Source organism: Mandrillus leucophaeus, unplaced genomic scaffold, assembly GCF_000951045.1.
Source record: "Mandrillus leucophaeus isolate KB7577 unplaced genomic scaffold, Mleu.le_1.0 Scaffold97, whole genome shotgun sequence".
NCBI lineage: Eukaryota > Metazoa > Chordata > Mammalia > Primates > Cercopithecidae > Mandrillus > Mandrillus leucophaeus.
The window spans coordinates 1,297,170-1,321,556 of NW_012110585.1; the positions used below are offsets into that span (position 1 = coordinate 1,297,170).

General features: G+C 37.6%; 1 protein-coding gene across 1 annotated transcript; it reads left to right on the forward strand.

The window, feature by feature from the left end:
* ERI1 (exoribonuclease 1) lies at nt 1-23,662 on the forward strand. Its single transcript, XM_011970730.1, has 6 exons — nt 1-187; nt 3,888-4,098; nt 8,452-8,535; nt 10,769-10,878; nt 12,818-12,932; nt 22,469-23,662. The coding sequence occupies exons 1-6, from the start codon at nt 135-137 to the stop codon at nt 22,709-22,711; spliced, it is 816 nt and encodes a 271-aa protein (XP_011826120.1). The 5' UTR covers nt 1-134; the 3' UTR covers nt 22,712-23,662.
* The last annotated feature ends 725 nt before the right edge of the window (nt 23,663-24,387 follow it).

The window sequence follows — 24,387 nt, forward strand, 5'->3', positions numbered from 1 at the left end:
TCCCGTAGCAAACTCAACAGTATAGATTTGATGGCCAGGAGACAAAAGGATCCAAGTTCATTACCTCCAGTGTGAGTGACTTCAGTGACCCAGTTTACAAAGAGATTGCTATTACGAATGGCTGTATTAATAGAATGAGTAAGGAAGAACTCAGAGCTAAGCTTTCAGAATTCAAGCTTGAAACCAGGTAATTAAAAATAACTTATAAAATTATAAAAGTAGTACATACTGATTTTAGAAAGTCTTGAAAACATTGAAATATTAAAAATCGTCTGTAATCCTACCATAATGACATTAACCCTATTAACAATTCAAAAACACCATAATTAACATTTTTTATGTGCAACTCTGATTATTTTTGTCCATCTTCTAGATGATAGGACTGCTGAATCAAAGTCTATGAATGTTTTAATGACCTTCCGGCAATGTATAGGAGTATCTGTCTCATTATAACAAGTGTGTTTTTTATTTTTTTAGTTGCTCATTTAAATGATGGATAGTTATATTAGTGAGATTATTTTTCTTTTTTATTTTCTTTTTGCCATTTGTATTTTTTATAAAAAGAGTTTGTTTGAAACCAGGTACGATAAACGAAAAACATCATTCACTTACCAGGAATATTTTTTGTTTTGATTTAGTTTCTAAAAAATAATGTACAGTGATGGTATGCATTATGTTTAACTGTATATTGAGTGAGAAAACAAGGCAACTTAGTCAACTGTGTGTGTATTTTAATGAGATATACACATACCTAAGTTTTTAGTAATTTTTTATGAAACAAATCACTTTACGTTGACTTGGGCCATGGGGCAGGAATGGCTTTTGGAGTCCAGAAAAATACATAGATTTTTGATAAACAGTAGAACTGCCAGGCATCAAGAAAAAAAGTTGCCTGTATGAAATAGGTGAAAACTCTTATTACTTTTTCAAGGCATCTCTGAATCTTAATTCTCTTAAAAGTAGTAGTCTTCCTCTTTAGAGTTTCATCACTCTTCAGAAGAGCACAAATATATTTCTAGATTGTCTACATCATAATGTATGAAGAAATTTTTGATTCCTAATTCCCCGATTCTTTCTGTTATGAAGGTACAGCTTGTAGCCTACAGAAGATTTTCCGAGCAAAATTTTTGTCCTTCCCAGGTGTGAAGATCAGTTGCTTACTCCTGGCTTGCATGGGAGCTAGAGATGTAGATGTGTGTTTATACATTTATTCAACAAGCCTGTATTGAATTCTAACTACTGCACTAGGCATTGAAGTTATAAAGGTAAATACAGATATGTTCCCCACTTTGACAATCTCAGTCTTTTGGGAAAACACACAAAGAAATCATCACAATACAGAGTGGCCAATGCTGTATTGGAGGTCTGGCCAGGTACAGCATGAGGATCCAGAGGAGAATATTTCTCAGGGATTCAGAAAGATGACATTTGAATTGTGCCAAACAGAAAAGGGAGGGAGGGTATTTCAGACAAAAAAATAACATAGAAGGTTTTCTAATTCCAGTTTGTATGGTTTCTGCAACATGATCTTGCCTTTTCTTCAGCTGTTGTGCAACCAAAGTTATAGGACATAAAAGTGTACCACACATACTGAGAACATGACTTTTAAAGTTTTTTTATTTTTTTGAGACAGAGTCTCGCTCTGTCGCCCAGGCTGGAGTGCAGTGGTGTAATCTCAGCTCACTGCAACCTCCGACTCCGGGGTTCAAGCGATTCTCGTGCCTCAGCCTCCCGAGTAACTGGGATTACAGGCATGCACCACCATGCCTGGCTAATTTTTGTATTTTTATTGGAGATAGGGTTTCTCCATGTTGCCCAGCCTGGTCTCGAACTCCAGCTCAAGTGATCCACCTGCCTCCCAAAGTGCTGAGATGATAGACGTGAGCCATCCAGCTGGTGGAAGCCATGACTTATAGTATGTTTTGTCTGCAGTACACAGTATACCTCAGGAACATTTGAGAGTGGTACTGAAATGATAGGTTGTAGCCAAGTTGTGAAGGAACTCTATGTTGAAGTCTGCATTTTACCTTGTAAGCAGAAGGGAGCCACTGAAGATACTTAAGCAGAAAATTGGCATTAGTGCTGAGTTCTCAAGTAAGGTAAAGAATGAATTGAAGGGTTGTGGTAATGGAGGCATTTGCTGTACTCCACAAAGCTAATGAGAGCCATGGCAGAAAGAATTAAAGAGAATCATGTTCTGAATATTTTTCTCAGTTGGAATTGGCAAATATGGTGAATATTTGGAAGAGCAAAGGAGATGTTAAAGATAGCAGGTTTCTGTCCAGAGCAACCAGTTGTATGTTTGTCCTTCCATTAGCTTTGCAGACAACTCTGGTAAATGTAGTCTCTCCCCCATCACACCTCCCACCCCCCAACAAAAATAAAAAAAAGAAACTAATCCAAAGCTGTCACATGACACAGAGGTCACTCACAGTGCCTTAATATGAAAGAGGTTAAGGATTTTCTCCCTAGGTCTTGATAATTTGGAAAATCTCAAGCAAAGAAACAATATTAAGACATTTTGTCTTAAAATAGCTAACTGGTCGATTATTACTATTTTCGTGGGTAGGATTTTTTTTCACTGCTTAATTGTAGTTTAGAAAGGAAAATAGGCCGGGCGCGGTGACTCAAGCCTGTAATCCCAGCACTTTGGGAGGCTGAGGCAGGCGGATCACGAGGTCAGGAGATCGAGACCATCCTGGCTAACAACAGTGAAACCCTGTCTCTACTAAAAAAATTACAAAAAACTAGCCAGGCAAGGTGGCGGGCGCCTGTAGTCCCAGCTACTCGGGAGGTTGAGGCAGGAGAATGGCGTAAACCTGGGAGGCAGAGCTTGCAGTGAGCTGAGATCCGGCCACTGCACTCCAGCCTGGGCGACAGAGCGAGACTCTGTCTCAAAAAAAAAAAAGGAAAATAAAAGTTTAAAACGTTTTTTTAAATAGTCATTAATCAGTTAACATGATACTTTACTTGGCACTACAAGTTAATTTAGATCCTCTTATTTTTACTTCTACTTCATATTTGCAGGCCAATATAGGATTCATTTGCATAACACTGAAAGAAGCCTGAATGCTGGTTGCAACTTTATTTTTTGGAAAAATACGTATTGTTTAAAGAATGAAGTCACCTGATCACTGTTACCGTTAGGATGACCTTTCTCTCCCCACTACTCCCATTTGTGGAATGTATATTTTAAAGCTACCTGTGATATTGAAATCCCCTAAATCATATTCTACCCATGATAAATTAAGAAACTTATTTCTAGTTAAGAACCTACTAGTATGATAATGTTCCTCTGGACACAGTTCACTTAGAGTGTATTCTAATTTAGTTTTCCTTGTTAAGTAACCAATAGACATTCACCTTTATATGCTAGGCTCATAATGCTTTCATATGCATATGAATCTTTTGAGTTGACTAACCTACAAAAGCCAAAAGAAAGGAAAGAGATAATACTATATCTTCAACTTAACCCAAATTTTTGTATTCTTAAGTTTATATTTTGGCCAGTGGAATAATTTTATATTAATTTCAATGTTTGTATCATATATGTTATCTTAATATATAAGGCAATATGACGGTGTTGGTGGTATATGCTGACAATGTATATGGTTTGAAATACCAGTGTATGTTGGAGAAAATACTGTTATATACTACTAAAATTAAAAACTACTTGTGAAGGAAAATGTTAATGTTGTAATGAACATTATTTTAATTGTTTCTTTGCTAACTTAGCTTTGAGTCTTGCTTTTCTTACATTTATTTTAGCTAGCATTTGCTAAATTATGCTGTAATTGTCAGTGTTCAACCCAGTGCCGGCAGGTAAGAATTTTGATTCTTGACTGTAGAATTTACCTAAGTGTAACTACTATTCTTCTTCTGCTTAGAGGAGTAAAGGATGTTCTAAAGAAGAGACTGAAAAACTATTATAAGAAGCAGAAGCTGATGTTGAAAGAGAGCAGTTGTGCTGACAGTTACTATGACTACATTTGTATTATTGACTTTGAAGCCACTTGTGAAGAAGGAAACCCACCTGAGTTTGTACATGAAATAATTGAATTTCCGGTTGTTTTACTGAATACGCATACTTTAGAAATAGTAAGTGAATTTTTATCTTTTAATTGTATTTCTAGCAGCAACTATTCTGGTGTTTACTGGTTATGTGGAGGACCTCACTTGCTGTTTAGCTAGAACTAGACTTCTAAAGTAAGTTTTTTCTTTGCTGTGAACTTTGTATCAGCTTGATTAATAGAAAAGCTTTATAATAAAGCAATTTTAGATACTACTGCTTTCTTTTTGCAGTAGCGAAAGTTAAAATATTTTTTCCATTTGCTTAGAACATCTGGGCGTGGACATCAGAATCTCCTGGTAAGTAAAAAAATAAAATACTAATGATACAGATGCCTGGCCCTAGTCCCGGAGATTCTAATTTAGTTCTGTGATAGGGCCCCTGAAATCAGCATTTTTTTAAAGCTTTTCAGTTGGTTTTAATATGCAGTCAGGCTTGATAACCACTGCTGTGGCCTAGTGTGAACTCTGATCTCTAAGAATGATAATTTACAAAAATGTCTTTTGAACCTGTCTCTCTAGTGGAAAGTTTAAGGGTGAAATGACTCATATAGCCCTGGTTTCTAAGCCAAATGGTATGTGTGCTTTAGATACTTGTCAGTGCATTATTAGTTCAGAAAGTCATAGTAGGAATTCCCTAAAAGAATACTGCTTGCCTTATAAAATCTGGGCAAGAATATCCTAACGTCTCATCTTTCCAAAAGTCACTTCTATGATATCCTCAGTTGCTACCAACCCACTTGGGAGTAAGTATAAAAAGGCTTTGTGAATTAAAATGCATAGGTTATTCTTAGTGCTATTAAAAATCTCTTTTATAGTCTTAATTAGTCTTTCTGTAATTTTCTCATGCAAAGCAGATTGAAGGTCAGTAAATTAGAAGGAAAAATGGCAGCTGTGAAGGCAAATAATCTTGCATAAGTCACTAGATTTTACTTCTCTCTTATTCGAGGATGTTACTGTAGCAGGTCTCCCGCATTTGAATGTTATGATTTATAGCTTTCGTCTGTATTGATCCCACTACACACAAATATGTTATTTTTTTCACACCATAAAAAACCTTCTCTTCATCCCACTGCGCTGCCAGCTACCCCATTTCTTTGTTCCTCTCTTCGGGAAAATTCTTCACATAAGTTATATGTACTTATATATGTATCTCTTTCCTTTTCTTCCATTCTCTCAAATTCATACCATTGTGGGTTTACATTCAATAAAGTTTAAACTATGTATTCAATCCTATCATTCCACTGATATCACTCATCAACATCATCTTTGACCTTTACCCTAAATCTTGGCAAAATTGAACATTCTCACTTTTTTTTTTTCTATTTTGAGATAGAGTCTTGAACTCAGGCTTGAGTGCAGTGGTGTGAACCCAGCTCACTGTAACCTCCGCCTCCCGAGTTCGAGCAGCTCTCGTGCCTCAGCCTCCTGAGGAGCTGGGAATACAGGTGCGTGTCACCACACCCAGCTAACTTTTTGTATTTTAGTAGAGACAAGGTCTCACCATGTTGCCCAGGCTGGTTTCGAACTCCTGAGCTCAGGCAATCCACCTGCCTCAGCTTCCCCAAGTGGTAGGATTACAGGTGTGAGCCATTCTCACTTTAAAAAAAAATAATTAACACTGCATTGCTGGTTTGAATACTTTGTCCTTGGAGCATTTTCTTCAGGTATAACTTGTTCTGCTTGATTTTTCTCTAGCGCTACTGGATTCCCTATTTGCAGTTTTCTTGGCTGGTTCCTCATTTCCTTCCCAGCTTCACCGTATCAGATGTCCCAGGTCTCAATCCTAGCTCCTCTTCTTAGCTCACATCCTCTCGCTTGATGATCTTATCTACTTCCATAGCTTTCAGAAGCTATCTCTATGCTGGTGACTTTCAAATATATATTTCAAACTCGTACCTCTGTTCCAAATCCAGATTGCTTACTTGATATCTCTATTTAAATGTCTCAACCTGTTGAACTTACCTCCAGCCCATTCTATCTTTAGCCTCCTGTAGCTTGGGTGATGGCAGCTTTTTGTAATTAGAATCCTTCTAATTGCTCAGTTCAAAAACTTTGGAGTCATCTTTGACTCCTGTTTCTCTCACATCCAGGCCATCAATGATTCCTGTTTGGCTCTGCCTTCAAAATATATCCAGAACCCAGTCACTTAACTGAATTGCTGTGACTTCATTCTGAGCCCCTGTCATTTATGTGACTTACTGCATTTGCCATCTAACTGGTCTTTGTGTTTCTGTCCGTGTCATCCTACAGCCAGTTCTCAACAAAGCTGCCAGAGTAATCCAATATAAGTCAGATCATTTCACCCCTCTGCTCAAAACCCTACACTGGCTCCTCATTTAACTCAGAGTACAACCCATATTCCTTACATGCCCTGGCCTGTTGTTTCCTCTGATTGTTTCCTGTCTTACTACTCTCTTCCTTAACTCACTCCTCTCCAGGCATACTGACCTGCTTGCTCATTCTCAAAAATGCCAGGCTTGCTTTATCCCATTACTTGCCAGGACTTTAGCTCCAATTTTCTTACCCAGAAGTCTTGCTGGCCGATGTTTTTCTCCTTCTCTCCCTCCCTCTCATTTTTCCTTCTGGTCCTTCCTTAAATCTTACCTCTAAATAAAGCCTATTTGTTTATCCTGTTAAAGAGTGTGGCCTATACCCATGTTTCTGACCCCCCTTACTGCTCTGCTTTTCCTTTGCTTGCTCAAGTGAGTCTCCTGCTTCATCTTCCTGAGTAGCTGGGATTACAGGCATCTAGGTTCCTTTAGTTTTAACCCTTATGACCTTTTAACTTACATAATTTATTTAAGTGATGATTAAAGATTTGGCCAATGAATGCATAGTTCTCTCTAGCATTTTTCTGTTAAAAGTTTTTAATAGTGAATAATAACATTTTAGTAATATCTGTTATTTAGTACTACCGAATTGTAATTATAAGGGAAGTTGCAATGTATTTTTGAAAGAATGTCATTTAAAATGATAAAATAGTGATTTTAGAAGGATATAGATTTAATTTATCTGTGATATTCAGTTAAGTGGAATTTTGCAATATGTCTGGTAAGTAAAGAGTGTCTTAACTTTTGAAGTTCAATTATTCTTTTTTTTTTGAGATGGAGTCTTGCTCTGTCACCCAGGCTGGAGAGCAGTGACTCAATCTTGGCTCACTGCAACCTCTACCTCCTGGGTTCAAGCGATTAGCCCACCTCAGCCTCAGTAGTTGGGACCATACGTGCGTGCCACCTCGCCCAGCTAATTTTTGTATTTTTAGTAGAGATAGGTTTCACCACTTTGGCCAGGCTGGTCTTGAACTCCTGACCTCAAGTGATCCAACCCCCCCCCCCCACCTTGGCCTCACAAAGTGCTGGGATTACAGGTATTAGTCACCACATCTGGCCTCAGGTGTTCTTTTTTGTTCTTTACTGTTGCTCATTTACAATTCTTTACAACCATTTATAGCTTAATAGATATGTAGAAAGAATTTATTCTTAGGAAATACAATCTTTACTTTTCTTAATTTTTAAATCTTCTGCCGTAAAGAATATTTTTTGTCATTTTCTCTGCTACCTAGAATTAACAGTTGCTGCCTTTAAATCTTTAGCGTTTAAAATTGTGCTTAATTTCTCAAAAGTGACTCAGTGTGTTCTGGTTAGGGAGGCATTACTGGGCTAGAGGAAAAAGCACTTAGAGATTGGAGCCTGATAACAATACTGGCCTCACTTAGTTTATGGAGTTGTGAGCATAAAATAAGACCATCGTGTCAGGAGGTGGAGACCATCCTGGCTAACACAGTGAAACCCAGTCTCTACTGAAAGTACAAAAAATTAGCCGGGCGTGGTGGCAGGCACCTGTAGTCCCAGCTGCTTGGGAGGTTGAGGCAGGAGAATGACGTGAACCCAGGAGGCGGAGCTTGCAGTGAGCCAAGATCGTGCCAGTGCACTCCAGCCTGGGCAACAGAGCGAGACTCCATCTCAAAAAAAAAAAAAGACCATCGTGAAAGCTTCTTGAAAAGGTTCAACATTGCTACAGGTACACTGTGTTAGCAACTCTTAAACTACGTATATATTGTTAACAGTTAAATTTTGACTATTTAGAATTTAGTTCCATTGGATTTTTATATGGAAATAAAGACTATTCAGGAGTAAATGAGAGAAATAGTTTAAAGCTAATTTATTATAACTGAAGGCTGGCATTAATTATGAACCAAATGATTTTTTAATTTAAAAAATAAGAGTGCTTTTGGTGTGGGGAATTATCTTTAAAAACTAGAAAGGTTTATGCTATGAGATCCTATAAAATTACAACCTGCTGTAATGAATTCTTCATGTATCATGTATCGTGTATCTTAAGTCATATAAATTACTTTAACTTGCTATCCTTCCCTTGCAGGAAGACACATTTCAGCAGTATGTAAGACCAGAGATTAACACGCAGCTGTCTGATTTCTGCATCAGTCTTACTGGAATTACTCAGGTTATAATTCTAAGTTCTTCTTTCTAGAGTTTGAAAGAGTTTTTGAAATTAGGGATTTACGCCGGGTGCGGTGGCTCAAGCCTGTAATCCCAGCCCTTTGGGAGGCCGAGACGGGCGGATCACGAGGTCAGGAGATCGAGACCATCCTGGCTAACACGGTGAAACCCCGTCTCTACTAAAAAATACAAAAAACTAGCCGGGCGAGGTGGCGGGCGCCTGTAGTCCCAGCTACTTGGGAGGCTGAGGCAGGAGAATGGCGTAAACCCGGGAGGTGGAGGTTGCAGTGAGCTGAGATCTGGCCACTGCACTCCAGCCTGGGCGACAGAGCGAGACTCCGTCTCAAAAAAAAAAAAAAAAAAAATTAGGGATTTATTTTATACATAGTTTTAAAAAATTATTATTGTTGTAAACAATTTAATACCTTGCTTGGTAAAGATGTTTCGTGTTGTAATAATTAAAAAAAAAAAAAACCAGCAAATTTTACACCTGGTAACATTTTCCTCAGCCTTTCCTCTTAAAGAGTTGTAGTGATGAATCTAAAGATTTCATTTGTAAAAGGAAGCATCAGCAAATTGTTACCATACTGAACTTGGAGATAAATTTTATTTATTTATTTATTTATTTTATTTTTATTTTTGAGACAGTCTCACTCTGTCACCCAGGCTCGAGTGCAGTGGCATGACCTCGGCTCACTGCAGCCTCTGCCTCCTGGGCTCAAGCAGTTCTCCTGCCTCAACCTCCTGAGTAACTGGGACTACAGGCACGTTGCTACCACACCGGGCTAATTTTTGTATTTTTAGTAGAGACACGGTTTTGCCATATTGGCCAGGCTGGTCTCAAACACCTAACCTTAAGTGATCCTCCTGCCTCGGCCTCCCAAAGTGCTGGAATTACAGACGTGAGCCACCATGCCCAGCCAGAGATAAGTTTTAGAGTGTATCTGTTTACAACCTGACTTTATATGTTGCATTTATTTTTTATTTTTATTTTTTTGAGATGGAGTCTCACTCTGTTGCCCAGGCTGGAGTGCAGTGGCACGATCTTGGCTCACTGCAACCTCTGCCTCCCAGGTTCAAGCGATTCACCTGCCTCAGTCTCCCAAGTAGCTGAGACTATAGGCATACACCTCCATGCCCGGCTAATTTTTTTTTTTTTTTTTTAGTAGAGACTGGTTTCACTGTGTTGGCCAAGCTGGTCTTGAACTCCTGACCTCAAGCCTGCTTCGGCCCCCGCAAAGTGCTGGAATTACAGGCATGAGCCACCACACCCAGCTTGTTTCATGCATTTTTAGGTCTCTGATTTTTGGTTGTATTCTAATGTGGTAGGCACTTTTTTCATTTAGTTGGTTCGTTCATTCACTCCACATGTATTTGAGTGCCTACTATAATATATGCCAGGATTCATATGTATCTTTATGTGTATATAGATGTATGTCTGTCCAGTGGTCACAGTAGGCCTGATAAGTCAATGTTTTATTGGGGTGTTGTGGACATCTAGGAAAAGGGCTTCCATATATGACAGAGGGAATAGAAGACTGTCCTGGGGAAAAACATCCTCAAGTTGACGAACTTGGGCTGAGTCATGAAAGGTAGGCAGGCAGGGAAGAATGGCTGGGCATTTCAGGTGGGGACTGGCAGGACTGCAGGTAGTTCAGGATGGTTCAGATGTGTATGGGCTGGTAAGAAATGGTCCAGATAGGCAGAGGCAATCCAGATCCTGAAGGGTCTTGTGCATCTATTTATCCTGAAAGCCTTGGAGAGTGTGGAGGATTTAAATATGAGAGTGATAGGGTGGACCCGATTTACGTTTTAGGAAGATCAATCTGGCAGCAATACGTAGTATGCGTGGAAAATTGTGAGACCTGAGATGGGAAGACACTTAAGGAGCTGTGGCTTTCAACTTAGAAGAGATTGCTCTTTTCCCGCCTCTAGAAATCAGTAAGCCAGTATGTTGAGGCCTATAAAAAGAGAACCAACGACTGGGGATGATCTTAAATCTTAATTTTGGGAGGATTATACATTTCAGTTGAAAGTCGTCCCTGGTACTTGGTTATGAAATTTTTTAAATTTCTTAAAAATGAAACTTGAGGTGGAGCTAAGCCAAGGAAATGATGAATTTAAAGCATCAGCCTTTCTCATACTGTTTCTTCCCCTCCAACTTAGGTCTGGGTATTTTGTAGGACTACGTGAAGCTACAGCCCTGATTTTTGTATATTTTACTTTTATATCCTCAGGATCAGGTAGACAGAGCTGATACCTTCCCTCAGGTACTAAAAAAAGTAATTGACTGGATGAAATTGAAGGAATTAGGAACAAAGTATAAATATTCAATTTTAACAGATGGGTAAGTATTTAGGAAGATTATTTTTTGTATCTACTTTTTAAAGATTAAAGATACCCTAATTTATTTAACTTTTAGAATAACCACAAACTATTATTGAAGACCCTAGAGTCTCACCCCACAGGGGATAGTGTTTTTCCTTTCACCTAAGGATGAAAGAGAGGAGGAAAGCAGTGGTCACAGTTCAATCCAGGACTAGAACACTACAGAAAGATCAATATGTAAAGCTAAAAAGACTTTCCTACAACTCTGTTTTTATCATGACACTTCCTTGCTCAAAAAAGTCCAGACTCTTGAGCTTGGCGTTGAAGGCCCTTTCATCGCATCCCACCCTACCCGTTTAATCTAATTCACCTGCCATTAATCCTCTTCAGTCAGACTGGCCCAGGAATTCACATGGTTTATCCTTTGTCTATGTACTTACGTATGCTTCCCTCTCTACTGGGAGAGTCTCTTCTCGACAACTTCTTTATCATTTTTCAAAGCCCATCTTGTGTTTTACCCTGACAACCCCATTGATCTTTTTTCCTTGAAACCTTATAACTTCTATGATATGTACCATTCATGTTGACATCTGACCATATATTCTGATACGTAATCTATGTACATACATCAGACTTACTTTTGCAAGGAAATTTAAAATTCTTTCAGAGAAGGACTTTTGCTGCCTGATAATCTTCCATAATGCTTTCCTTAGTGGTGAACTTAAAGTGTATGCCCAAAAAGCATTTGTTAAATGAAAAGCTAAATGGGAAGATTAGAAAAATTAAAACATAGATGACAGACATTGTGCCAGGGCAACTCCTATACCTCAAGGCCATTAAGGTTGAAAAGAACGTCCTAAACAATTTGTTTCAAACTGTACAGATTATCCTCTATCCTTGAGATGTCACCAACATAGAGAGTTTAGAGATCCTCACATATGATAGGAGAAGAGCATTGAATTTAATCACATAATAACTGTTAAGTTTGGAAAAATGTTTATGGACCCCTTTAGAAATCTATTACTGATTTTAAAATGAATGAGCAGTGCTCTGCTAAAGTATACAGGTGTTTCTGCCGTAATATAGTATATGCAGTTCTGTTAAAGTGTCATTTTCTGGGACAGATCACTCAAAACCTATGCAATTTTGTAACTAGAGCACTAACAAAAACCAATCATTGGAGTCTCCATAAATAATTTGGACACAGCTCAGGCAAGCAACTAAGGGAAGGGAAGGTTGCGTCAAAGTATATTAAAATTGCACAGAAGCACTAGTATCCTGGGGACATAAACTTGTTTTTAATTTTCTTATAATATAGTCGACATTATTATAAGAAAATGCAAAGGATTATGTCCTGTTCCCAGTATAGCAGTTGAATTGAGGGCTTTTTTATGTCCTGCTGAAGTTTATAATTTCCACTGCTATTATTCTGACTCTCCTTGCTTAAGAACAACCACATGTGAACCAACACAATTTCCGTATTACACAATCAGTATTGTCCTCAACTACAATAAATTGGTTAGTGTTATAGAAACATGTTGTAGCAGAAAAAATTGTATTTTAACCGTTTGATACCAGCTGCTTTTGTCTCTTCCATTTTTTTGTTTTTGGTATTGTTTCAAAGCACACTGTCAACTTAACTTCGCTAAGTCTGGCATTAAAATTAGTAAGCTTAGCGTAATACTCAGCAAGATAGAAGCCTGCCCAGAACCATAAAAACAATCAAGATGAGCCTAATAGGAATTAGTTTGTGAGCAAAATTTAATATATCCGACTTCTTTGTTTTTTAAAGCTTTATTTTGAATTAGTATTTTGTAGGAAGCAAGGTTAATTTTGTCAGGTTAATGTTACATGTGAATATGAGAAAGTTGACATCAGTAAAAGATTTAAAATAACTCATTTGTAAGAATAGTATACCATTTATTTCATCAATTTTTTGTCTTTTTTTTGATTTATAGTTCTTGGGATATGAGTAAATTCTTGAACATTCAGTGCCAACTCAGCAGGCTCAAATACCCTCCTTTTGCTAAAAAGTGGATCAATATTCGGAAGTCATATGGAAACTTTTACAAGGTAAAATTTCTATATTTAATAATTATATGGTTCTTCATAAATTTGCTAAATTTTGCATGTACGTTAAGTTGTAATTTGCCAGGTGTTTTTCATGGAAAAAGGCTATATAATTCGTTCTTACTCTCCAGATTCCAAATTAGTTATGTTCAAATTAGATAAGCCTTTTTCTCATTCAGCCTGTTAACTTTATTTAAATAGGTGAACTATATATACCTGACAAGTTTGAAACTGTAGGGGCAGTCCGTATGTGGATCGTTTATGGAGCAAATGCTCCCCACTGGATTTTAATTTTACTTTACATTTATCAAAGTTAATATGTGTGTGTGGTGTAAATGTTTAAAATATTATTGCAAGACTTACAATGAATGTCAGTATTCGGCCATAGCCTTCACCAGAACTGGTTCCTGTTCTGAGGCAAACACTTTCAACTTCTGTAAAGCTCTTTTTTTTTTTTTCCCCCCAGATATTTACCTTTGTATTTCTAAGTTTCATGCTTATACTACTTCTTGACTTTTCCGTTTGTGACCTATTGAATTCCTGCAATGAAAGATGAAGATTGAACTTGACTAAGCTACCACTCCTGCATGTCCTTCCCTTCCTGCATCTTCCTACTATAGCTCTATTACCTTTCAGTCAGAGCAGTCAGTGTTCACAACTTTCCTCGAGGTGTAATAATTTACTTCTGGCGTTGTTTACTTATCCCCTTACTCTCCATTCAAACTGTAGGTCACTGCTTGTAACTGAAAACACTCACGTAGTCTGTCAGATTTTCTTTTTTCCTCTTTTTTTCCTTTGCAGACTGTCTTCCTGGAGCCTTTAATCCTGTTCTAATCTGAACTATTAGTTCTTCAGGCTTCTTTTAAAATCATCTTAGGGGATTTCCTTTGATTCTCCTTCATTCGTTAGATCCTATGTTGTCATTTTTCTCCCTTACGGTTTCATTTTGGAGAAGGATGTTCTAAAGTAGTTTCATGAGAAAAGGTGCTTTTCCTTACAGACTCTTCTGTTTTAACAGTCTTTTAAAACTGAGAAGTATGCATGCAGAAAGTAGAGTTTTGCAGATTGTTATAAAGCAAAACCCTTGTAACTTCCACCCACTTAACTCCCTTCCTTCCTCATGGAGTTAACCCTAATTCATCCTTTCATGGTAATCATTTTCTTATCATTCCTTATAGCTTTAATATTTCAATGTATATCCTTATACTATATAGTTTTGTCTGGCTTTGAGCACGATATAATTAGTGTTATACTGGCTATATTATTTATTTATTTATTTTTCTCAATATTATGCTTGAAATCCATCCACAGCATGTATGTCACTACAGTTCATTCACTTTATTGCTATTATTTCCATTGTGTGATTATACCAGATTTGTTTATCTGTTCTACTTTGGCCATTTAGGTGGTTTTTATTTGGGGCTTCTATGAAGATACTGTTATAAGCATTCTTCCGCACGTCCCCTGGTGTCTTTGTGCACTGATTTTTCTGGGATATAAACCTAGGAGTCCAGTTGCTGGGTCATGGGATACGTACATCATTGACATTACTAGATAATGCAAAAATAGTTTTCCAATGGAGTTGTACCAGTTTGCACTCTTATCAGCACTGTGAGTTTATAGTTGCTGTAAGTTTTTGCCAGCATTGATATTATCAGACATTTTAAATGTTTTTTAAATTTGGTGGGTGTGTGATACCATCTCATTGAGGTATTACCTATCTGGATTGCGTTTTTGTAAACCCCTTGTTTAAATTTCTGACCATTTAAAAAAAAAATGGTAGTCTATTCTTTCGTCACTGGTGTTTTTTACTGGTTTATAGATTTTTACTTTGGATGCTAGTCCTTTAGTTATATTTGATAACTTTTTTTTTTTTTTTTTTTGAAGGAGTCTCGCGCTGTGTCACCCAGGCTGGAGTGCAGTGGCGCAATCTCGGCTCACTGCAAGCTCCGCCTCCCGGGTTCACGCCATTCTCCTGCCTCAGCCTCCGAGTAGCTGGGACTACAGGCGCCCGGCACCACGCCCGGCTAGTTTTTTGTATTTTTAGTAGAGACGGGGTTTCACCGTGTTAGCCAGGATGGTCTCGATCTCCTGACCTCGTGATCCACCCGCCTCGGCCTCCCAAAGTGCTGGGATTACAGGCTTGAGCCACCGCGCCCGGCCATATTTGATAACTTTTTTATGTGCATTTTTTGTTTGTCTTTGAGATGGAGTCTCATTTTGTTGCCCAGGTTAGAATGGAGTAGCGCTATCTTGGCTCACTGCAACCTCTGTCTCCCAGGTTCAAGCAGTTCTCCTGTCTCAGCTTCCCGAGTAGCTGGGACTACAGGCGCCCGTCCCCACACCTGGCTAATTTTGTATTTTCAGTAGAGACAGGGTTTCACCATGTTGGCCAGGCTGGTCTCGAGCTGCCTGCCTTGGCCTCCCAAAGTGCTGGGATTGTAGGCGCGATCCACCGCACCTGGCCTTTTGTGGATTTTTTTTTTTTTTTTTTTTTTTTTGAACTCATTTTGTGAATTTTTTAAAAAATTGTGTTCTGGAAAATTTCAAACATACAGAAATAGGTATAATGAGTCCTCATGACCCAGGTTCAACAATTACAAACTCATGGTCAGTCTTGTTTCATGTGTATCCCCACCCACTTTCCTCTTCCTTATTATTTTGAAGCAGAAGTCAGATACGATGTTGTCTGTAAAAATTTCATTACAAAGCTCCAAAAGCTAAGGGTCATTTTCTTAGAAACACAGCTACCATACCATTGTCACATCTTAAAAAATTAGCACTAATTCCTTCATCAAATAGTCATAAATATTTTCTTTTACCTTTTGTGTGTTGAATCAGATCAGAATAAGCTTCACAGATTTGTAGTTGGTTAATATGTCTCTTAAGTTTTTTAGTCATTGATATGTGTGATATCTTAATATGTCTCTTTAGTTTTTTTAATCTCTTCTTTTTCTTCCGTAGCAATTTTATTTTATTCTTTAAAGAAACTGAGTCATTTATCGTGTTATGTTTCCCCTTATCTGGATTTTGTAATCGTATCCTGGAATGTGGTTTCAGAGATGTCGCTGTCTTCTGTATTTCATGTCAATTTATACTCCATTTGAGAAGCTCGATCCCCTTTAGGTTCTTTTTTTGCTACAAGTCCCAGATGGAATAATTTTTATTATTAAGAATTAATAAACCTTAAAATAATTTTCAGTCAGGTATGCATAAATCTATAGCTCACAGTATATTAGTGTAATCAGAAAGTTGTAGATATTATAAGGCAATAAAATGCTCCCTGCTTTTTTGAGTAAACAGTGGTTTCTCTTTGTGGACCTGTTTGTTTTGGCCAGTTTGTTAGCCTACTCTTTTTTTGTGTGTGGTTTTCCCCTCTTCATAATAGGTAACTATAATGCAATTAGTTGTATAAGTAGAAACTTAAGTTTCCTTTTTTTTTTTTAATCTTATCTAAGACTTAAATAAAACCCTCCGTCACAAGTTTCTGTTGTCTATAATGCTAATAAGGTATATTATATGGTATGTCTCAAAACATTTTTGTTTTTTTAAAAATAAAAATGACCTTTTTTAAAAAATTTTTTTGAGACAGAGTCTTACTCTGTCACCCAGGCTGGAGTGCAGTGGTGCGATCTCAGCTCACTGCAACCTCCGCCTCCTGGGTTCAAGCAGTTCTCCTGCCTCAGCCTCCCGAGTAGCTGCGATTACAGGCGTGCACCACCACGCCTGGCTGATTTTTTTGTGTTTTTTAGTAGAGATGTGGTTTCACCATATTGGCCAGGCTGGTGTTGAAGTCCCAACATTATAATCCGCCCCCCTTGGCCACCCAAAGTGCTGGGATTACAGGCGTGAGCCATCGCGCCCAGCCAAGAATGACATTTTATCCAACCTTTCTTGGGGGCAAAGGGTGGAAATGGGTAATTAAACTTGGAGCTTAATCTCTTTCATAAATTTAAAAGGTAGTAACTGTAATAATTTCACAATTATTTCTGTGAAATAATTGGCTTAGGCTAAAATGGGACTTGGTTTTTCTAAAAGTAGGCTGAAGTAATATGAATGAAAATATGGTCTAAGACACATTTTTATACAAGATTTTGGAGGGAAAACCCAAACTTCTTTGTGCCTGGCATATCAGGTGCAAATGTGGGCTTAGCGTTTCCAAATTTTACAGCTGTTTCTTTCTTTCTTTATTTTTTTTGAGATGGAGTATCACTCTGTCATCCAGACTGGAGTGTAGTGGTGTGATCTCAGTTCACTGCAACCTCCGCCTCCTGGGCTCAAGCAATTCTCCTGCCTCAGCCTCTCAAGTAGCTGAGATTACAGGTGCCTGCCACCATGTCTGGCTAATTTTTTTGTATTTTTAGTAGAGACTGGGTTTCACTATGTTGGCCGGGCTGGTTTTGAACTCCTGACTTCGTCCCCCTTGGCCTCCTGAAGTGCTAGGATTACAGGCATGAGCCACCACGCCCAGCCTTCTTTATGTCTTTATAGGCCTATGTATACGCATTAAAATGCTGTTGTTGAAGTAAAAGGAAAGGATGAAATATACCTCCTTCCTGTAAAATCTGTTTTTTTCCCTCCCTTTACAAATACTTAATTCTGGGTTGAATTTAAGATAAGCTCACATGAATTCATTTTCTTTGGAAATTAGACAATTTCTGCCTTTGCTCTTCATATGTGTTAAACACAAAAAACCCTGCTTACACATGTAGAAAGTTGAAACTACAGTGAAATGTTACTGCTTTCAAATGAATGACAGGATACTATGTTTGCAGAAATCCACAACTTTTCTAGGGGCAGAGCATGAAGTCTCATCTCCGGTGTGCAGTCAGATTGTACCTATAAAGCTCTTTCCTTAAAGTCGGATTCTCAGGCTGAACAGAGATTGAGAGAAAGGATCCCTTACCTCATCATACTCTGGTGTTGAAAGAGAGGAAAAATACTTAATTTTGTCCTACAGTTTTTCCAGATTGTACTCAGTTAGACTTGAGACTTTCAAATAGCTTTCCTCAGTTGATACCAAACCCAAGCAAAAAGGGGACATTTTAAGGTTTTCTGTTATAACATGATTATTTCCAAAGACATACTCCATTACCTTTGAAATGCAAGAATCTTGTCACTTGAAGTCAAACATTTTCTCCAGCTTCTGATAGGGACTTGTTCAGCTGGTTCATGTGATGAAAAATGTCTATAAGGAGGCTACGTTTTGCAGCCCTTCTTCAAACTGCTCAGCAAAATCTGGCCTTTTTGTTTTCCTATTGTTCACCTTTCAACTCAGACACCTGATGGAGAACTTTTCCTTGCTAAGCCAGAGGAAGTAAGAGGTTGGTTGGTTCTTTGTCCAGATTTTCACATCATTTTTAAAAACATGATGAAGTGACTGGCCTTTGTTTAATAAAGTTAGTAACTCTTTTTCAGGCATTATCTAGGACTTTTCATTTTAATCTTTTTTTTTTTTTGATGGTAAAATATACATAATACAGGTTGAAGTATTGTGTATAATGAGTATCCCTAATTGGAAATTATTGGGACCAGAAGAAATGTTTCAGATTTGGTTTTTTTTTTAGATTATGGAATATTTGCATATACATAATGAGATATCTTGGAGATAGGACCCAAGTCTAAATATGAAATTCATTTTTGTTTCGTATTTACCTCATAGCCTGAAATTAAGTTTCATACAACTTTGTGGATGAAACAATGTATGTACATTGAACCATTAGAAAGCAAAATTGTCACTGTCTCAGCCACTGATACGGACAGTCTGGTTGTTTGGTATCATTCCTGATGCTGCCAATAAGCAATCGCTTTCTTAGTCACACACAAATTAATTGTGCGTCATGTACCTGTGTTTTGACTGGGAACCATCACATGAGGTGTGGAATCTTCCACTTGTGATGTTACGTTGGCGCTGAAAAAGTTTCCGATTTTGGAGCATTTCAGATTTTGGGTTTTTGGGATTAGGGATGTTCACCCTGTATAACACTTGCTGTTCACTTAAAAATGCTCCCAATCATTGTTAAGTGCACAACAGTTCAGTGGCATTAAGTACATTCACATTGCACGACCGTCACCACATCGTTCTCCAGAACTCTCATATTCTGAAACTGAAACTCTGTGCCTATTGAACTTCCCCTTCCCGCCAACTCCTGGCAATCATCATTCTTTCTGTCTCTCTCAGTTTGGCTTATCTATATACCTCTTATAAGTAGAAGCATACAGTGTTTGATCTGTTGTGACTGGCATATTTCACTGAGCATAATGTCTTTAAAGTTCATGTTGTATCGTGTCAGAATTCTACCTTTCTGAGGCAGAATAAGAATTCATTGTATGTATTTACGGGCTGAGTATCCCTAATCCCAAAATTCAATATCTGAAATGCTCCAAAATCTGAAACTTTTTGAGCACTGACATTGTACTCAAAGGAAGTTCTCATTGTAGCATTTCAGGTTTTGGATTTTTGGATTTTCAGATGAGGGATGCAAAAGTGGTGTGATGTAAACATTTAATATTTCAAAATCCAAAACATTTCAAATCCAAAGCATTTCTGGTCCCAAGCATTTCAGATGAGGAATATGTAACCTGTACCACATTAAAAAAAAAAATCCATTGATCGTTTGATGGACATTTAAGTTACTTCCATGTTTTGGCAATCATGACTAGTGCTGTTATGAACATGGGTGTACAAATATCATTCTTTTTCCTGTATAACCAGAAGCTGAATCATGTGCTCATCCTATGTTTAATTTTTTCGAGGAATCTCCACATTGTTTCCCACAGTGGCTGTACCATTTTACATTCCCACCAGCAATGCACAAAGTACTACATTCTCCATATCCCTGTCAATGCTTGTTATTTTCTGGGGTGTGTGTGTGTGTGTGTGTGTGTGTGTGTGTGTGTGTGTATGTGTTTGTTTATGGCCATTCTAATAGGTGTGAAGTGGTATCTCATTTTGGTTTTGATTTGTATTTCCCTAATAGTGACGTTGAGCATCTTTTCATGTGATTATTAGCCATTGGCATATCATGTTTGGAGAAATGTCTATTCAGGTTCTTTCCTCATTTACTAAATGTGAGGTATCATGATGTTTTGAGTTGTAGGAGTTCTTTATTCGGCATATTAATTCCTTATCAGATATATTCTTGCAAATGTATCTTCTGTTCCATGGGTTGCCATTTCACTCTACTGATAATGTCTTTAGTAATAAGGTTTTTAATGTTGATGAAGTCCACTTTATTTTTTCTTTTGTTGCCTGTGTTTTGGTGACATCCAGGAAATCATTATCCAATCCATTGTCATAAAGCCTTTTCCATAGGTTTTCTTCTAAGAGTTTTATAATTGTATGTCTTACATTTAGGTCTTCCATCAATTTTAGTTAATTTTGGTATATGGTGTAAGATAAGGGTCCAACTTCATTCTTTTGCACGTAGATAGTCAGTTTTCCCAACACTATTTGTTGAAAAGGCCGTTGTTTTCCCCATTGATTCAGTGTATTTGTGAAGGTTTATTTCTAGACTCTATTCTGTTTTATTAGTTTATATGTCTATCTTAATGCTAACACCACTCTCTTTAAATTACTATACTCCTTCCTTCTGTTAATGGTTGTGTTAACATTGTTTTTTAAATGTTGAGCCATCCTTGCATTTCAGGATAAAATCCGACTTGGTCATGGCACATAATTATTTTAATATGTTGCTGATTTAGGTTTGCTTATATTTTGTCAAGGATTATTGCATCATGATATTCATAGGGGATACTGATCTGTAATTTTCTTTCCTCGTGAGGTCTTTGTCAGGCTTTTGTATCAACGTGATGCTGACCTTAATGGAATGAGTTGGGAAGTATTTCTTCTTCAATTTTTTTGTGGTAGTTTGAGGAGGCTTTGTTCTAATTCTTTAAATATTTGCTAGAATTCAGCAGTGAAGTAATCTGGTTCAGAGCTTTTCTTTGTTAGAGGTTTTCAGTTATTGATTCAGTCTCCTTCCTAGGTATAGGTCTATTCAGATTTTCTGTTTCTTTGTAATTCAATTATTGGTAAGTTGTGTATTTCCAGTAATTTGTCCCTTCCATCTAAGTTATCCAGTATTTTGGAAAAGTTATTTTTAGAAGTGCATTTTCCAAGTGATAATTAGTGGAAGGTACAAGATATATTGCAGTATAACAGCTTAAGATAATTATGGATATTTTACATGATTTGCTTTGTGATTATCCCAGTAACCCTATGAGTAAATAGTAGAACCGTTAGTCCCGTTTTATGGATGAAGAAGCTGAGATCCATGATGGATAGGCAAAATAGCTGTGCAAACTATGGAATGTAAAACCTAACAAATCTTGATAGAAATATGAAGAAAATGTAACAATTTTTTTTTTTTTTTTTTTTGAGATGGAACCTCACTCTGATGCCCAGACTGGAGTGCAGTGGAGTGATCTCAGCTCACTGTAACCTCTGCCTCCCGGGTTCAAGGGATTCTTCCGCTTCAGCCTCTTGAGTAGCTGGGATTACAGGTGCACACCACCATACCCAGATAATTTTTATATTCTTAGTAGAGATGGGGTTTCACCGTGTTGACCAGGCTGGTCTCGAACTCCTGACCTCAGGTGATCCGCCTTCCTTGGCCTCCCAAAGTGCTGGGAATACAGGCTTGAGCTACCACAGCCAGCCAATAATTCTTAAAAGTGGAGGTGCATATTGGAATTTGGGGAGTGTGAGGTTTTTTTTTTTTTTTTTTTTTTAGTTTATCAAGGAACAGGTTTTAAATAACTTGAAAAACATCACACGACATCATCTTTCATTCTTAATCTTCATTATCTTTAGCCATCCAAAAAGGCTAGTCTTTTTATCTAAGAAATCAGTCAAGTAAAGTAAAACATGATAGAAAAATACCATGTAAAATAACTAATTTGGTTTAAAAAGGTAGATTCAACTTACATGTCCTGAACAATACATTCCCTTTAATAAATTATTTTTAAATTTTAAAACTGCAGAGGTTTCAGATGTCTGAGGATTCGGTCTGTATTTTCAGCTAAAACTCTTAAGATCATATTTTAGAACTCTGAAAATTTGAGGTTTTTTTTTTTTTTTCTTTTATTTTCCCCGATGGAGTCTCGCTTTGTTGTTCAGGCTGGAGTGCAATGGCTTGATCTGAGCTCACTGCAGCCTCCGCCTCCCAGGTTCAGGCAGTTCTCCTGCCTCAACCTCCAGAGTAGCTGGGATTACAGATGTGCACCACCTCGCCCAGCTAATTTTTTTGTATTTTTAGAAGAGATGGGGTTTCACCATGTTGGCCAGGCTGGTCTCAAACTCCTGACCTCAAGTGATCTGCCCGCCTTGGCCTCCCAAAGTGCTGAAATTACAGGCTTTGAGCCACATTGCCAGGCCTGAGTTTTTTATTTGCCTTATTTGACTGGGGGTATTGCCCTTTGCCTAGCTTTATTTAGCTATTTGTGCTAATTTTCAGTTCCTATTTTTCAGCTTAACTGTGGCTTATATTACAGTTTAGAACACCAAAGAATTATTTACTAAGCTGTTTATTTTTCAGGTTCCTAGAAGCCAAACCAAACTGACAATAATGCTTGAAAAATTAGGAATGGATTATGATGGGCGGCCTCACTGTGGTCTTGATGACTCTAAGAATATCGCCCGAATAGCAGTTCGAATGCTTCAGGATGGGTGTGAACTCCGAATCAACGAGAAAATACATGCAGGACAGCTAATGAGTGTGTCCTCTTCCTTACCAATAGAGGGCACTCCACCGCCACAAATGCCACATTTTAGAAAGTAACAGCAGTTTTGTGTGTGGATCATTCCAATTGAAGTTGCTATGAAGAGGTAGCACATGAATCTCATTGAATTAGTCCTATAGTGCAAACTTTAAGCACCTTAAAACATTTAAGATCTTATTACAGGTGATAGAGATAGATAGATGTATGTGAACAGATTTTGCAGGAAGGCGTACTGAATTCTTTGTCACCAGCACTTTTGATATGAGCAGTATTCGTTACACAGTAACAGTTCCTGCTTAGAACTGACTTTTATAATTTAAGGTGTTCACTATATTTTCTTTGGTTTTAAAATGCAAAATCTCATTGGCTGTTCTCTTGAATGTCATATCATACTGGTGTTAAAATATGTAATGTATTTCTTTATTAACATCACTAGATGAAACCATATCTTAAAATGCAGAAGTGATTGGAAGGTAGGTCTTATCTAGCCTTTGGATTTCAAGAATATCATAGTCCTTTTGATTTTTCAGAGTTTATATATGAAGTTCACCATGTATGTGATGAATTTCATAAGGTACTTGGTATACATATTTGCCTATGTTTCTTTTCAACTCATAATCGGAAGAATTGTGATCGATTATAGGATCTGGTTAAAAATTCAGTTACTGAAGGAATTAATGAGAACTTGGAAGAAAATACTGAAAGGACTATCATAAGGACTGTAGCTCAAACTTCATAATACATAAATCACTGGCGTCTTTTTGGATTTGGTTGTTTGATTTTCCTTCCTTTTTTGACATATATATGCCTTAATTCTGCAATCTGAGGGACCATGCTTTGAAATAGACTGAAAATTAAGGGTCACCACCTAATTTTACTTTGTATTCAATATCATAAGTGAGGTTAATAAAGTCAATACTTTCTACCACATATTATGTTTTTGTTATTAAAAAACTTCATTGGCCACCAGTGAAGTTAGTCAATAAAATACTTGTTTTTCTGATTTTACATAGTAAGTGGCTGCTAACTGTTGAGTTATTCTTAACTAAATCTAAAAACAAAAATGTGCATTTCGACTTGATAGGGTAGAACTCTTATCTAGAGGCTAAACCCGTGTATTTTCAGAATTGAATTTTTCTTGATTTCAGGGGACAGTTTTTCTTGATTTCATTGACATTGCTTGCTTCCTGCCTTTTACCTTTTAATAAAAATTGTGATGCTACTTTATTCTGAAGATTTATATTTTATAATCAAATGAATTTCCTCAAAGGTTTCCAAACCTGATATATAGGGTGAAAAGCAGGAAAGTAGATGTTTTGCTTGGTGTGGGAATTACCTACATAGGGCGGTAGATTTCTTTTTCTTTTCTTTTTTTTTTTTTTTTTAAGATGTAGTCTCGTTCTTTTGCCCAGGCTGGAGTGCAGTGGCGAGATCTCGGCTCACTGCAACCTCCGCCTCCCGGGTTCAAGCAATTCTCCTGCCTCAGCCTCCTGAGTAGCTGGGATTAACAGGCTCCCGCCACCATGCCCAGCTAATTTTTGTATTTTTAGTAGAGATGGGGTTTCACCATGTTGGTCAGGCTGGTCTCGAACCCCTGACCTCGTGATCCACCCACCTTGGCCTCCCAAAGTGCTGGGATTACAGGCGTGAGCCACCGCGCCTGACCCAGGGCGGTAGATTTCTTAAGCCAATAAATTTCTACTTTTGAGCAGTAGTCATATAATCAGTATCATAA